Raw genomic sequence first — 16,730 nt, 5'->3', positions numbered from 1 at the left:
GGTAGGAATGGTTGGTTAAATTGATCATGTACGGCTGGACTAATGAAACACTTACTGATGAATGGACAGATAGTATGACAGACAAACAGATGGCCGCATGAAGTGGTGAAAGACTAGTAGGATGGACAGATGGAAGGACACATTTGCCTGATTGAAAGCTGATGGATGGATGTACAGTTAGAGAGACCTGGAATGACTGATGGATTGACAGACATATGGATGCAGTTTATCATATCTGACATTTATGTTAGAGTTTCTTTTTTTATCCAATAAGATTAGAATGCTATTTGTTTCCAGAGTTTTTAAGACCGTGTTGGTAAATATACAGGTGCTGGTCATAAAATTAGAATATTGTGATAAAGTTCATTATTTTCCATAATGTCATGATAAAAATTAAATTGTCATATATTTTAGATTCATTGCACACCAACTGAAATATTTCAGGTCTTTTATTGTTTTAATTTTGATGATTTTGGCAAACAGCTCATGAAAACCCAAAATCCCTGTCTCAAAAAATTAGAATATTATGAAAAGGTTCTCTGAACGAGCAATAAAAATAATCATCTGAATCAACAAAGTAACTCTAAACACCTGAAAAAGATTCCTGAGGCCTTTAAAAACTCCCAGCCTGGTTCATTACTCAAAACCGCAATCATGGGTCAGACTGCTGACCTGACTGCTGTCCAGAAGGCCATCACTGACATCCTCAAGCAAGAGGGTGAGAAACGGAAAGACATTTCTGAACGAATCGGCTGTTTGCAGAGTGTTATATCAAGGCACCTCAGTGGGAAGTCAGTAGGAAGGAAAAAGTGTGGCAGAAAACGCTGCACAACGAGAAGAGGTGACCGGACCCTGAGGAAGATTGTGGAGAAGGGCCGATTCCAGACCTTGGGGGAAGCAGTGGACTGAGTCTGGAGTAGAAACATCCAGAGCCACCGTGCACAGGCGTGTGCAGGAAATGGGCTACAGGTGCCGCATTCCCCAGGTCAAAGGTCAAGCCACTTTTGAACCAGAAACAGCGGCAGAAGCGCCTGACCTGGGCTACAGAGAAGCAGCACTTTGGACCACTGTTGTTCAGTGGTCCAAAGTACTTTTTTCGGATGAAAGCAAACTTTGCATGTCATTCGGAAATCAAAGTGCCAGACTCTGGAGGAAGACTGGGGAGAAGGAAATGCCAAAATGCCAGAAGTCCAGTGTCAAGTACCCACAGTCAGTGATGGTCTGGGTGCCATGTCAGCTGCTGGTGTTGGTCCACTGGGTTTTATCAAGGGCAGGATCAATGCAGCAGCTATCAGAAGATTTTGGAGCACTTCATGCTTCCATCTGCTGAAAAGTTTTATGGAGATGAAAATTTAATTTGGTCTGGAATCGGCCCTTCTCCACAATCTTCCTCAGGGTCCGGTCACCTCTTCTCATTGTGTAGCGTTTTCTGCCACACTTTTTCCTTCCTACTGACTTCCCACTGAGGTGCCTTGATATAACACTCTGCAAACAGCCGATTCGTTCAGAAATTTCTTTCTGTTTCTCACCCTCTTGCTTGAGGATGTCAGTGATGGCCTTCTGGACAGCAGTCAGGTCAGCAGTCTGACCCATGACTGCGGTTTTGAGTAATGAACCAGGCTGGGAGTTTTTAAAGGCCTCAGGAATCTTTTTCAGGTGTTTAGAGTTACTTTGTTGATTCAGATGATTATTTTTATTGCTCGTTCAGAGAACCTTTTCATAATATTCTAATTTTTTGAGACAGGGATTTTGGGTTTTCATGAGCTGTTTGCCAAAATCATCAAAATTAAAACAATAAAAGACCTGAAATATTTCAGTTGGTGTGCAATGAATCTAAAATATATGACAATTTAATTTTTATCATGACATTATGGAAAATAATGAACTTTATCACAATATTCTAATTTTATGACCAGCACCTGTAACTCACAGGTGTTATATGCAGTAACCTTTGGCAGTTAGTAATGCACAAAATCTAGAAAACTATGCATTAAACTGGTCTACTGTCTTGATGATAACCGAGACCAATTTTTAAGCAGTTCTGGTTATCAACATCATTCTTGATGCCTCCCTGGTGAGCTTTTCGATGCAGAACACACTGGGAAGAGTCCCAGAGGAAGACATGGGAAACAGTGGAACGCCTTGGGAATCCCCCAGAGGAGCTGGTCTAAGTGGAGAGGAAAATCTGGGCACCTCTGCTCAAGCTGCTGCCTCCTTCACGACCTGATCCCAGATTAAGCAGAAGATAATGGACAGATAGATGGATGGATGGCATCTGAGCCCATTAGAAGATTGAAATACCTATAGTTACTTTCCACAGTGGAAAAGAGAAGTAAATGCCTATTATTCTGCATAATTCCCACTTTGGTTAAAATAGTTCAGCTACGTTTTGGGTTATGTGTAGTAATAGTTTGCACCTCTATTCATATGCAAAAAAAATTCTAAAATTGGCTTTCCCTACTATATTCTGTGTTTACACATTAACAGATAGATTGGCTGCATGTGTAAAGTTAAAACACGAGTCAGACCTTTTTGCAGATGGCCGCATGAAGTGGCATCTCTCATCAAAACTGACCACATGTATATCCAGACTGATTACCGTCTAACTGCAGTGGCTTTTATAGCAGCATGCATCGCTGCATAACATCTCAAGATATATTCATAACTAACATTTCCATATTTTTCTTCATTACAACTATAAACTTCAATGCATTTGTTGGGTGTCATGTAGTAACCAACAGAAAGTAATGCAAAAGGTTTTGAACAGAAAGAAGGTGCCTGGTTTTTATTTCTCTTTTTTTTTTTTTTTTAAAATCAAAATCTCTTATCTGGTCATATGAAACCGATATCCAACATTTTGATCTACGAGCACATCTTAGGTGGGGTGGAAGACTAATGCTGTTCTCAACCACCACAGTAAATTGTGGTGTTTTTTGTTTATTTTTTAACTACCAGCAACTACAAAAAGGGTGGCCAAATTTGATGGGAATATGGCAGTTAATGTTGCAGCAGTACAATAACACTTAGAATTGCTTATATCAAAGCATAACAATGTTTTCAAGAGGTCAAATAAAGGTCCAGACTAATCCAATAATCTTGGGGAAAACCTCAAGACTGCAACTCACAGAAGGTGTCTATCAAATCTGAATGAGATTAAGCTATTTAAAAGTAAATGGTGAATAAGTTCAGTTTTTAAATTTAGAAAGGTTGCTCTTCAAATGAAGGATTAAGAGAACTGAATATTTCTGTAAGGCTATATAAGACTTTCCTACCGGCCCATGATTTCTGTAATGTAAGAATATATTTTAATTTTAAGATAAAATATTACAATAAAAATGTAAAACTGGCACCCCAATAAGCCAAAAATGTGGTGACATATCCTCTCAAAATAAAGTACAGTAAAAACTTGAAGTAATTTAAAACTGATCTGCTAACAGACAATCACTGCTTGATTTAATTGTGATATTTCATGGGTGTTGACAAAAGAAAAAAACAAAAAACAAAAAAAAAACAGATTGATGAACAGCAACAACTATAACCCTAACCAGACATTTTATGAATCCCGGTAATATAATGCATTTATATATATATGTAATTAATACAATGTTATATTCAGGTTCTATTCATCTACAATCAGCAGAATTTAAATCAAACACAAATAACCTTTGAGTTTTCAAATGGAAAAATAGATGGATAATTTGCTAGTTTTATAACCGTGGCATGTATGGATGCATGATTTTTCCAGTCATCTCAGTGTTATTTAATTAATGAGTGGGAAAAACACATGGTATGAAATTCCTGCTAAATATCTGTCATCATTTTTATAACCTGCTCCATAGCGTAAACATTTTTAGCATACTAGTTCATCGTTTCATGAGTCAATGGTGACATCAGCTCATTTGTGATGTTTTGTTTTAAGCTTTAGAAAAGTTGCATCAAATCTGTTTCAACTACGTGAACAGGCAAGTCGTTTTTAGTTGACTTGCTCTTCCTCATAGCATCACCCCATCCATCAAACCGCTGCAGCTTGCCTCAGCAGAAACCAAGAGGAATTTACAGAACCATAGTCCTGCCTGATGCAAGATCATCTTTAATATGCTACATCACTTCCTTGACAGACAATGGGAGCTGAGGGGAGCTTTTCAGAAGAATCGTTGAGGAAAATTATACACACACTGTTCATTGGAACTGAAATTATTATCAGGCTCAGCAGGATTGGTTTTGGCTCCAGGCTAAAAGAGGCTAACTGGCAGATTTCTCATCAGGCATCTGTTGGGGTTGGCAAACATGCTTTGATTTGTCTAGTTACCAAAGTCCTTTGAAAGAAAAGAACTAAAACCGAAAACGGTACTGGTATGTCCCTGACAAGGAACCAACTTGTCTAATATACCTTTAAAATTATGACTCAAACTTGTGGAGTTTGTTTCAATGCTAAAATATGCGCTTTACCTGACAGCCCATCCAGATAGTGAGTCGTCATGCTTATTTTTACCAACGACACATAGCTGTATAATAAACTAAAACAAATCTACAAAGAGCCACATTCCACAAAACTGTCCTGAGGCTTTCTTTAACAGCTGCTCTTGGGTTTAACAGAGAAAAATCTCTAAAGGAGAAACGATCAGGTGGAAAAAGAAGGTGAATGGTATGTAAAAGGTGACTCATTTACCCTTGTCCTTTCAGTCATGTGAATCATTAAGTACGATTAAACACCTACGTTTATCAGCCTGATATGGGAAAGGATGAAGATAAGCAAAGCCACTTTTTCTGCAGTTATGACCCAACCCCCCCCACACACTATTCAGTTTTTCTAAAGTGTTAAAATATAAACCTGAAAAGCAAAATCAATAGGTCATTTTCTGCTTTCCAAGTTGTTTTTACTATAAACTGTTTCTACCACCATTGAGATAAAACACTGACAATAAAAGCTCCTCACTCAAGGCAGTAACAGAGCTTGTCGTCTGTCTTGTTATGATTTGTCTGCAAGTCCATGCAGGACAAGGTAGACTGGACATGGGTTTGAAAACGTGATAGGCCAGTACAAATTTAGCAAAATTGTAAAGTGATTGAAAATGAGATGGCTTTTGATTGTTTTTTTTTTTAAAAAGAAATTAAATTCTCTAAATAAAAATGGTGTGCATTTTTATTTAGAAATTCTGAGACAATATTTTGTTGATCTCTCTTTTGCTGTATTTACAACAACAAGACTTTAGGACAATCTTTACCCACATGTGTTTGGGGTCATGTGGAAGGCTAGTGTTTCTTCACTAGCCTTCTTTTTAGGTGTACACCAAAATGTCTGACCACACTACCTTCCTCCAAAGGTCTGTTGTCTACCCTACATGCAAAGCTAGACTTCTCATAGCATACTTTTACAACAATGCTTTTCATCTCGAGTTACAACTTCCTCTTGCCAGCTTCTTTGTATGAAACAATCTTTGCCAAACTTGTCAATTTACCTGGACGACCAAGTCTCAGTGGGTTGTTAGATGTTCTATAATTTTTCCATTTTGAGACTATGCATCACCTGCCATCTCTAGGAGATGTATAACAGTTAGCGTACCGTTTTAAACTTCTCTCCAAGTTTCTACCCAAGATGTCTGTTTCCTTTTGCGCTTTATGATGCAGTTTCTTCACTAATGTTCTGAAATGAAATTACTCAAGGTTAATTTGTTGTTTAGGGGAAATATAAAAACTACAGCTTGTATTGGATTTTCATATTGGTGTAGCATATGAAATCCTAATAAAATACATTGTACTTTGGGCTCATAATATGAAATATGTAGGAAATAAATACTTTTGAAAGGCACAATATCTCATGCGAGTTCATGGTGCTAAGAGAAACCATGAATGTGGTGCACTTTTGGAAAAAGTTCTGAATTATTCTCAAACACCCAGTTGTCAAATTTTAGTATCTGCAGAAGACATGACAAACACAAGGGGACGCGTTGATTTATACCTAGAAAAAGGCCTCCTCCAGCAACTTGTATTTACCCACCAGCTTTCCTTTAAAGGTTGTGTTTGTCTGCTGCAGATCCAACAGTGAACACAGAACAATGGCCAGGACATAGTATTTAAAGCAACAGACACCCTCCATTATCCTCTTACCGTACCTTTGAGCTGCGGCAGTGGGGACAGCTCGATCGGAGCGATCTGAGTGCGAAACTGAGAGGAGCCCTGGGATTTTCTCTGCTTCTGCGCCTTCCTCACAGACTTCCTCGTAAACCCGTCCACTTTCTCGGATGCAGAGACGGCGGACATTTTGATGCACAAACTCACGAAGGTTGCAGGCGAGCTACTGTAGATCAGATGATTGAGGTTCTCCGCTTCCCTCTTTCTCACATCAGCGTCAAATTCTGGAGCCAACTGTCCGAGCTAGGGGCTCGTATTATTCCGTGTGATCCAACATGGTCATGTCTACATGTCGGTTAGACGGAGTCCTTAAAGTGCATCTTTGAAGAGCTTCAACTGTGAGATGCGGATCAGTGCTTTACACCCAAAAAAAAATCCAAACTAAGACGAAAACGCCGCGCGCCCCAAAGTTAACCACTTAAAAAAGACAGATTGACGTCTAAATATCTAACCGTTTATGCTCATCTGTCGTGCCTGCAAACGGTCTACCTGTTGCATAACGTAGGTAAGGCATTATCATTAAAAGTTGCCTGGATTACAATCCTGACTGCAGTCGAGTTGCACAGCTATGCTCGCAGCTAACGCATCCAGCTAGCTTGCCAAATTTAACTGATGGTAATGCGGCGCTACAACAATACGCTCCAATGTTGGCGAGGAAAAAGTTATGAAAAATCCTCGTCCCTTCGAATTCACTTAGTTCTCCGTTCAACGGCAACTCCGCGACTTCTTCAAGCACCGGTTGTAGCTGTAGTTCCGTTGAGTATCTCTTGAAAACAACTATCCACGGGCGACGAAGTTGAAATCTGCTTCCTTAGCAGCTGGAGGTTAGCTGTGACTGCGCAAGAGCGACTTTGTCGGAGGCTATTTCCACGCAATATATAATGCCACAGTCTCGTTTCCACGGCCTCTAAAAAGACCGAGAAGAAATTACTGGATGCCGAGTGTAGAAGGCAGCCATAAACGCTCCCAGGCGTTCCGTCGCTCTTCGTCTCTGCGTTCTACTCGAGAAGCGCTGACGGGTGAAACGTCATCGATTGACGTTACTTCCAGCCAATCACGGGCGCGTATTTTAAAAACTTGAAACTTTTTAAACCAATCACATCGCACTGAAAGCGGGTCAATTACATGTGAAATGTAAAAACAAAAAAAAGGGCTGACGTTCAGTTGAATGTGATCTGACAGGCAGCCGTAGTAATCGGGTAAAATTACACAACAGAAAGTATTCTGCCCACCCCAAAAATATGTACAACGTACAACAACCTTCACACAAGAATGGAGTATTTTAAGACTAGTTATGAAGGGAACCATTACCCTTTCAAGCCCTTCAGGACCCCGTTTTGTGTTCTCTGAACACAAAACTGCTCTCTCGTTTGTAAAAATGCTTCTTTTAAAGACAGCCATTGAATTAATATGTATTTTTCTTTTTTCTTACAATGCTGATAAAATTCAATCTTCAACACGCACAATATCAAATTTGTCACACTTTTACAATCACATGAATCATGAATCACATGATACCATTTTTCAGAAGGCCTTTTTTGTCTGTATTTTCACCTACGAGTTCAAATGGTATGAATTTTAAGGATTATGTAAAACTGATTTTTTTTTTTTTTTTGATGATCTCTCCATTGTTCCATCATATTCCAGTTTGAGCCTCAGTGATTCCAGGTTGTTCTTTAACATCCTAACAAAGTATTTTTTTTTTTTACCATGAATTATGCCTAAAATTCCAATAAATGGTAGGAAACCAACCAATTCCAGGGAGAAAAGCCATTGAAGTTGTACCATCATGTCATCTAAAAATGAAAAATTCAAATTCATTATTAGAACAAATGACACCCAAACTCATAATGTCAACCTCTAACTGGAACAACAAGCAACATATCACACAGATTGAAAGTTGTTTTAAATTTAATAAAACCTGAATAGTGGGAATGTGCAACAAGCCAAAAAACATTTTTGGATTATTTTGTACATATAAACATCTGTTCATAAATGGAACAAAAACATGCTGAATAAGACGCACATGTATAAATAACCTCAAAGATTGAAAAGAGCTGATTGAACTAATTTCAGATCATGAGGTCCATGTGATACAGAACATATATGTCAATCAAAATTCAACTTTTCATATAAAAAAAAGAACACGTTTAGTAAAAATCTTTAGTAAAATGAATAAGAAATCCGTTGAGAAAGTTTTTAAACAAATCAAATGAGCACTTTAAGTAGCAGCTTGTGCATCTCTTAAGATGATAGGATGTTTTCAAGCAGCAGATTTCTGTGTCAGGGGCACCAGCAATTTGCAAAATTACTGCTAGAAACAAGTAATCAGTTATAAAAAAAAATGTTTGGCTGACATCTGTGCAACCAGATAAAAAAAACAAAAAAAACAAAAATTGTGGCACATTTGTGGCTCAAACAGATCATTCCTGAGGCCTTTTCTCAAAATATGTGGAGATTTTCTTGATTTTTGGTGAGTGAAGAATCTGGAAAACAAAATAAAACAGGATAAGTGGAACACATATTAAACACATAAAACATAAAAAATATCTGTCCGACATATTGTAAAGATGAAAAAATTTAAAGACAGAAAACAAATTATAAATTAAATCATTCCTAAAAGTTGTGTAAATAAGAGGGCAGATTTTTGTAGAGATGCACCAATGCATTTTTTCCAACCAAAATGGTTTTTCCAAGGACTGTAGCACACAAGATACTTAAAAATACAGACAACAGCAGTTTGTAATCTAAATAAAGGAATTATACATGCATCTCAAAAAACAAAAATGGAACTTTCACTCATTTCACACTTTTGTTTCTTGTAATTTTGAGGACTCTGGCCTACAAGAAAATGAAGACCCAAAATTAAACATCTCAAAAAATGTGAATCATACATAATATAAATAAAATCAGGATATTTTAAAAAGAAATGCTAGACTTCTGATAGGTATATGCATTTTTATGCACTTAATACTTGATTGGTGGTACTTTTGCATGAAACATTGCATCAATGCGATTAGGGTGTGACACCACCCTGTCAGCATGCCTAGGCGGGCCCCATATGGGGGAAAGGTGGGCAGACATATGGGTCCCATATGGGTTTGTCCGCGGGTTCCACAGTGGCCCCACATGGGTTTGCCCATGTAGGGCCACAGCCTACATGGGCCCTACATGGGCAAACCCATGTGGGGCCACCGTGGAACCCGCGGACAAACCCATATGGGACCCATCTGGTCTGCCCTCCTTTTCCCCATATGGGGCCCACCTAGGCATGCTGGCAGGGTATGAGTTTCCAATATTCTAATTTTTCACAATATTCTCATTTTCTGTGACACATCTGTAAGCCACTGTCATCAATATTACAAGAAGAAAGGCTTGAAATATTTCACTTCAAGTGTAATGAATTCATATAATATACGAGTTTCACTTTCCAAAATCAGTCACAAAAAATACTAATCTTTTGAGATGTATTTGTACCTTATTAGCCTTGTTAACGGAACAATGCATTAAATAGTTAAGGGAAATCCTAAAGGAAGAACAGCTACATTGTTGCAATCTATCGGTGCATCTCTCACTTTTACAGCTGAACAAGACTTCCTCTCATGGTTTACTTCAACAAAGCCACCAAACTTCAACAAACCATGACAGGAAGCTAAGAAAAAAGAAAAGAAGCTGAAGGCAGAGCAAGAGTGTGAGTTTACGTCCAGACCTGGGATCTCTGTACTTACTGTTGAGGTTGGCGTCTTCCCCTCTTGTTTCTTACGTGCACTAGGACCAACTTGACTTTTTTTCATCTTTTGACCCATTTCAGACAACCAGTTTCCTGCTCTGGGAGACCAGTTCTCCTTCCCAGCCTGCCTGGAGGTAACAGGTTCGCTGTCCTCTGCGTGACAGTCTCTCTGTACTTCGCTCTCCTGAGCGAGGCAGCGTACATCAGACAGGATGCTGCTCCTTTTAGATGCAGCGTAGAGTTCTGAAACACACTCGCATTGTGCCGCGTCCACGCAGCTGCAAGGTGAACTTTCACCCGTTTCCAATCTGCGTTTGGCCCGTCGCTCTGTGAGAGAGGCGCCGCTCGCTGGGCTCAGAGGACACGGCCTCAGCACTTGGTGTGGTGGAGTAGTGGCGGTGACCCGACTCTGAGATCCATGGGTCGGGGACAACCACCGCTGGATAGAAGATGTTCTCTGTTGAGCGGGAAGTGGGACAGAGCTTTTCGGCGACGTGGTGCTGGACGGTAGCGGCAGGGCAGCTCTGTTAGGGGCACAGACAGCGAGCTGCGGCGAGGCGAGGCCGCCGAGACTTGGCGTCTTCTGGGTATTCACAGGGGACACTGCAGCTCTGGCTAAAGGCACTGAACAAGGGAAAAAAGTTCAGTTTACATCAGTTAGTAGGAGCAGCAACAGTCAATTATGATGGAGAGTTTATGTATTATAAAAACTGCAAGAACACAAAACCTTACCAAGTACTTTGTCTAGTTTCTAGTGTAAACATTTTAATACACTTTGAAAGAAAACCAACTTACAAGTAACTCTTCAGCAAGATATAAGAGGTTCTTTTAAACCAATAATGCCTCAATATTGATTAAAAAGTACTAGTTCCACTGGCAGATTATTTCACTTATAGGGCTGCAACTAATGATTATTTTAGTACTTGATTATTCTGTCAATTACTTTGATGATTAATCAGATTTTAAAAATCACACATCCTTCCAATTTTTCATGTAACCACTTAAGCATTTTTTATACAACATTAGAGAGACAATAAAAGATGCAAATAAATAATTCAATTTCATTTTCAAAGAAGAAAATAAACAATGTGTGCCTAAAATACAAAAACAGTGTACACTTGATTGTAACGAAGGATATTTTTGTATCGTTTTGACTTAATTACTGCTCTGTGTACGTGATTCTTTCAGCAAGCGATCTGTCATAGAGCTTGCGATTAATCAATTACTAAATTAGTTGACGATTATTTAAGGAGTGGATCTATCATGATTAAATTCTGTTCATCATTTCATTCCAGTGGATTTGTTTTTTTCTCAAATCAATATTAAGGACTTATTGACTTAACAGAAGCTCCTCTATCTTGCTGAAATGTTACTTGTAAATTTGCTTTGTCTGATTTCAAGTATACAAAAGATATTTTGTGAAAGTGGACCAAAATTATTTGGTATGAATTTGTGTTTTTGCATTGGAGGCTTAAGTACCGTTTCCACATTGTGATTCTGCCTCCACCATGTTTAACTATGAAATTGGAGTAAAAGATCTCATAAAGGCCAATTTCTTACACTGCATTTTATTTAGAGTTAACACACATGGATACTTGGTTTGTCAAGACGCGTGGAAACCATCTACTTCATAAATATACTCTAATTTGTGTTGGTTTATTACATAAAATCCCAATAAAACACTTAAACATTAGCAGTTTAATGAGTGTAAAAATCTTTTCCAAAAGGAGATGCAAGAGCTGCTCAGCTCGTTTTTCTCTGTATGAGTTAATGAAAGTTAGACTGATTAACAACAACAAAATCAAAAAGAACTAGTGAAGAGTACTAACGTGTGGGAGATTTGGGACGTGCCCAGCCTACGAGGTTGGCTTCACCCACTGGTGACTGTGCTCCATCCGTTTCCCGACGAAGCCTCCAGATCCGTATGGTGTGGTCGTCGGAGCAGGAAGCAATCTGCCGACAGAGCAGCGGGGTGTAAAAATAGGATCGGAAAGAAGCGAGCGAAAAAACCTCAGAGGAAGACAGCTCAAATTCGCTGACTTACTTTAGTGAAATCTGTCGGACACCATACGACAGAGGTCACTTCCTCGCTGTGTCCCTGGAGCATCATGGGAGGATGTTGAGGATCAGAGATCTGGAGTATTAAAAGAAGTTAAAAAAAAGTATTATAGCTAGGAGACATTAGGGTGGATAATAAAATACAAATGTATCTAGATAACATGTAATAAGAGACGGCACCTTCCAAATATAGGTGTGATTGTCACTGGATCCACTGGCCAAGAACTGGTCATCAGGGCTGATTGTGGACTTGATATAGAACGAGGAGTTCTGGTGTCCACTGAAAACGGCCACTGTGGGGGGAGACAGATGTAATTTAAAAGGTCACCACACAGCTCTTTAGTGTAGTAAATTAAAGAAACAATTAATAAACAATTAATCAATTATTTAAATAATAGTCAAGGAATTTAGTAATCAATTAATTGTTAACTGGAATACACAGACTAAAAAGAAAAGTCATCTAATCAAAGATCAACATTCTCAGAGCAGTAATTAAGACAAAACTATAAAAAAATTCATGCATTTTGCCTTTAATATAAAAAAAAATCTTTCTGTGATTATGTTCTACCCAGAACTCCTGGAGTTTTAGCTTCACCCGATTCAATATATTAAAATATCTGAAGGTAATGTTCTCCACTGCAAACATGCCAAGATTAAATATGTGTGAAGGTCACATGGGACTTCATGTCTACTTTGAAAAAAAGAAAATGGTGGTGACAGTATCATGCTGTGGGGCTGGTTCTCTCCAGTAAGTGGAGGGATGCTGGTCAAAGCTGATGAAGACATAGATGGAGCTAAATGCAAGCAAATACTGAAAGAAAACAAGTAGAAGGCGACAAAAAACTCGAGAATGGACTGAAAGTTAACCTTACGCAACTCAGCGATCCTGCAGTTGAAGGGTAATAACACAAGGATGAATCCAAATGCATGCCACACTTTTCAGATCCTTAATAAAACCATTAGAAAATGACGTGTCCCATTTCTTTCCGGTTCAGTTATCTGCCTCTCTTTGTTGCCCTGCATAACACACATATGTTTCTGGGAAACCACGAGGGGTGTGACTACTTTCATCAGTCACTGTAATTACAACTAAAGACCTTCATCTTTCACATGAAGCTATTTATTCCCCCTCAGAGGTCAGCAGCAGAGCTCTAGCCCCATCTAGTGATGCACTGGGTGTATCTGGAAAACATCTCGATTCACCTGGATTCGTCTTTATCCCACAGACACTGAACATGTAAACGTTGTCATCTGTGCAGTTACACATGATGCTGGACCTGGTAGAGTCCAGAACAAGTCCAGAATAGCCTGCAACGTATCAAACAAATAATTCAGATCATTTAGTGACGTGTGGCACCTTTCAGGTGTGCATACGTCACAGGACTGACCCAGTCTCATCCGAGTGGAAGATCCAGCATACGGATAGGTCTGCATAGGCACAGGGTCGTGATGGTAAGCTGTGTAGTTCTTCCTCAAATCCCACATCTTTATAACACTATAAAATAAAAGATAAAAAAAAGTGACCATCCAGGATCTGCAGGGTGCTTTTACATAATTTACACAGATTATGAGAAGTGCTTTTTTTTTTTACCCGTCAACAGCACCCGCGGAGATGAGTGTGTGCTCATCCCGAAACAACACCACTGTAACACTTTGCTGGGTATCCTGCACAACAACAAAAAAAAAACAATAATATAAGCCTCTTAGTCAAAACCACAATTCAAGAATGATACAAATTTGACCCATTAGCACAAGTAGTTAAGATGGACACTTAATATTTTTTACCAACAAATTAAAATCTTCTAGAAATGGAAAGTTGTGGATACAACACCGAATATTTTCTTTAATTATTCACTATTTAGGAAATTTAGAAAACTGTATGCCTCTCTCTGGCAAGAGGTATTTGTAACCATATGATTTAGAAATCCCATCTCTCCACTAATCAGAGCACTTCTGTTAGTTTGATACAAATATTCCATATTTAGTTAATTTCAAATAAAAGAAACAAAAAAATTACGATAAATTTACTTTTGCATTTTTAACAATAAAAGAAAACACCCAATTTCTGTGCTTTCAACTTGATGTTTTTGGTCCGCAATGATAACTCTGATCAAAAATAACTCATTTTTCAGTCTCTGAGAGAAGCACATGAACTCACCACGCTCGGAGCCATGCCACGCATGCTGCTTCTTCTTTTCTTCACTTTAGACGAGGGATTTGTCTCAGATTTGTTATGAGCGCCACTGATCTGTTTCACCTGCTTGTAAAAACCATCTGTAGGGCAGAACATCAGATGTGAAAATGGAGTGTTAGTAAGATTTTTCTTTTTGCCTTTGCTTAAGAGACCAGTGATGCAGCAAAATCGCAATAAACCTGATAAAAAAAAAGAACCCTACAAAGTTACTGATAACTCACCTTTTTGGCTGCACCTGATGTCCCAGACCATAATATTTCCATCTCTGCCCCCAGTACAGAAAACAGCTGTTTGAAAACAAACAAACAAAAAAAAAAACCCATCAGTAACATGAATGAACTATAACAAGAGCCTGTTCACATGTTGACTGTTTCCCTTTTTATTAACACATTTAACCACTTACGTAGAAGGAGAAAAAAAAATTATCTTGTAGTTAGAAATCTAAGAGGAAATTGAAATGTTGATGAGAAATTCAATAACAATTCATCATACCTTTCTCTCCTGGTGCGAATGCAACCGACTTGAGGCTGCAAACGTGGCCTTTAAAGCCCCCCAGCACTTCCCCAGACTTCACGTCCCACAGTCTGGCCATCTGGTCCCCTGCAGCCGTCACCTAAAGGTGCCAGAAGTGATCAAAGTATATTCAGCAAATAACTGGTGGAAATCTTGTTAAGAAATTAGGGAGGAGCTTCCACCTACCAGCTGAGGTTCCCCCGGCACCCACGCAATGTCAAAGACGGCGTTCTCGTGAGCCAGCCATTCTGTAAAAGTTCACACAAAGTCAATTAACGAGATTAATTGACGAGGTCCAAAGTACGGCCAGCACAGCTCTTAAAAGTACCTTTAAGAAGAGGGTTTTCACGATTTTCTGTGTTGTAGATCCTAACAACGCCTTCTTCGTTAGCTGCTGCGAGGATGTTGTGCATGTTTCCGGCTACAAATGAACAAGAATCACAGGTTACATGGATGGCCACTCTTCCTGAACCTTTGTCTGTTCAATTTCCTGTGCATATTGCGCTCAAAGAAGATTACCAGAGGAGAAAGCCAGCCCAAATGGCGGCACTGTGTCTCCCGTGTTGCCGTAGGAGATGTGCTCGTCATGCCGGATGCACTGGTAGCCTTCCAGCAGCGAGCCCAAAGGGATCCTGGAACACGGATCTGCAGGGAAGGCTGCAGGAATTCATGCAAGGTCAGAAGAAGGAAGAGGAAGTTGTTATTTTGCAACAGGAAACATAAACCTTTCATACCCTTTGAAGTTTTCCACATTTTGTCACATTACAATCGCAAACCTTATTAGTTTTTTTTTTTTTTTTTTTTGCTTTTGAATGTGATTGACCAAAGTACAGAATTGTGAACTGAGTCCCCTTCACAAGTAGAAAACAAACCAAAAATGTGAAGAAGAAAAAAAAAATGTGGTTAGATAAGAGCACAAGTTAAGTTTTTAGTTTACATGCAAAATATTACATATTACTCCTAATAAAATCATAGTGGTGGCTCTATCACGCTGTGGGGACACCATAAACATACACCAGGAGCTACATACATACATCAAATCTTATGAGAGTTACAAAGTGCAACTGAGAATCTGTGACAAGACATACAAGTTACTATTTCAAAGGCTAACAGTTACATTTTCATTCCACTTTGAGGCCTATCATATAAAAAAGTGCTGGGATGCAGTACGTTATGTTTTTTTCAAAGCATTTTTAGTACCTACTTATGCCTTTTCCCTAAATGTAATTTATGGATGGACGACGAACAAATGTGTAATAAGTATTGAGGCTGGGGAAACTTTCTAGTTTGCAGCAAAACTTTAGCACTGAAGAGTACATAGAAAACGAAACAACTATGGAAATACAGTATGGCTAAAACCCATGCTTAGCATAGCATATTGATACGCCTCCTCTCAGACACAACATATTGTGTCTCACCGTTCTGCCTCCGTCTGCCCACTCCTCTGTCAACAATAGAGCGGAAAAACATCCCCATGCTCCAGCGGCAGACAGTCTGTTACACACGCCAATAACTTTGTCCAATCGTTAGCTGGTGGTTTCTTTCCCCTTCTTGTTGCTACCTGGTATGATTTGTTTTCCCGCGAACAGAACGGTCGATTAGAAGAACCGAATTCCGCGCGAAACGCTGCGTTGTGCGCTGCTATTGGTGCGTCAGACAGCGATTCCGCTTCCGTTTAGTGCATCCAACAACTGCTGCCCCTTCAACATAAATGGACACACATAATATTTACACAATATTTATTCATCGTTCTCTGCAGTATTAATTTAACATCATCACTGTTATTTAATTTTCCATTGCATTTCCAATACTGTCGGAAGTATTGGATTGTCTGAACCCAACCAACACAAATTAAAGCATAATTGTGAAATATAAGGATGTAAGGATATCGATTCATACATGTCTTTTGGTGTACACATTTTTGCACGTTTGCACATTTAGAGAGTGAAGTTTTTACCATATCTGTACTAAAAGATAATACCTCTGTTGGATTGTCTGAACCCAGCTTCACATGTAGAGGAACCTCTCTAAAAGGCTACTCAATAATATTTTGATTTTTATGTATCATACTACAGTCTTAAAATGATAAAGTGGAAAGTACAA

General features: G+C 39.0%; 2 protein-coding genes across 2 annotated transcripts in view; both read right to left on the bottom strand.

The window, feature by feature from the left end:
- ppp2r5a (protein phosphatase 2, regulatory subunit B', alpha isoform) overlaps positions 1 to 7,156 on the bottom strand; it is a 37,154-nt gene extending 29,998 nt beyond the window's left edge. Inside the window, exon 1 of the mRNA XM_014999001.2 lies at positions 6,114 to 7,156. Within this exon, the coding sequence (XP_014854487.1) occupies positions 6,114 to 6,261 (148 nt within the window). The 5' untranslated portion in view covers positions 6,262 to 7,156. The remainder of the gene's footprint in view (positions 1 to 6,113) is intronic.
- An 869-nt stretch (positions 7,157 to 8,025) lies between these two features.
- Positions 8,026 to 16,307, bottom strand: dtl (denticleless E3 ubiquitin protein ligase adapter). The gene is made up of 15 exons (XM_014999004.2): positions 16,046 to 16,307; positions 15,147 to 15,284; positions 14,956 to 15,048; positions 14,814 to 14,875; positions 14,607 to 14,727; positions 14,336 to 14,401; positions 14,079 to 14,194; positions 13,512 to 13,585; positions 13,309 to 13,415; positions 13,124 to 13,228; positions 12,101 to 12,213; positions 11,907 to 11,996; positions 11,692 to 11,815; positions 9,861 to 10,486; positions 8,026 to 8,618 (listed from the first exon to the last, which is right to left on the bottom strand). Exons 1-15 carry the CDS (start codon positions 16,101 to 16,103, stop codon positions 8,556 to 8,558), a joined length of 1,956 nt encoding a protein of 651 aa, XP_014854490.2. The 5' UTR covers positions 16,104 to 16,307; the 3' UTR covers positions 8,026 to 8,555.
- Between the last annotated feature and the right edge of the window lie 423 nt (positions 16,308 to 16,730).

Source organism: Poecilia mexicana, unplaced genomic scaffold (assembly GCF_051168715.1).
Source record: "Poecilia mexicana isolate PSO_F unplaced genomic scaffold, ASM5116871v1 scaffold_21, whole genome shotgun sequence".
NCBI classification, from domain to species: Eukaryota; Metazoa; Chordata; class Actinopteri; order Cyprinodontiformes; family Poeciliidae; genus Poecilia; species Poecilia mexicana.
This window is presented reverse-complemented; position numbering and strand designations above follow the sequence as displayed.

Excerpts from the sequence above, each read along its gene's own strand:
- dtl (XM_014999004.2), bottom strand. The coding sequence starts at position 16,103 with ATGGGGATGTTTTTCCGCTCTATTGTTGACAGAGGAGTGGGCAGACGG. Across the intron at positions 13,416-13,511 it reads TCCGCGGGTGCTGTTGACGG|TGTTATAAAGATGTGGGATT; the intron begins GTAAAAAAAAAA and ends TTTATTTTATAG. Across the intron at positions 11,816-11,906 it reads GTCCGACAGATTTCACTAAA|ATTGCTTCCTGCTCCGACGA; the intron begins GTAAGTCAGCGA and ends CTCTGTCGGCAG.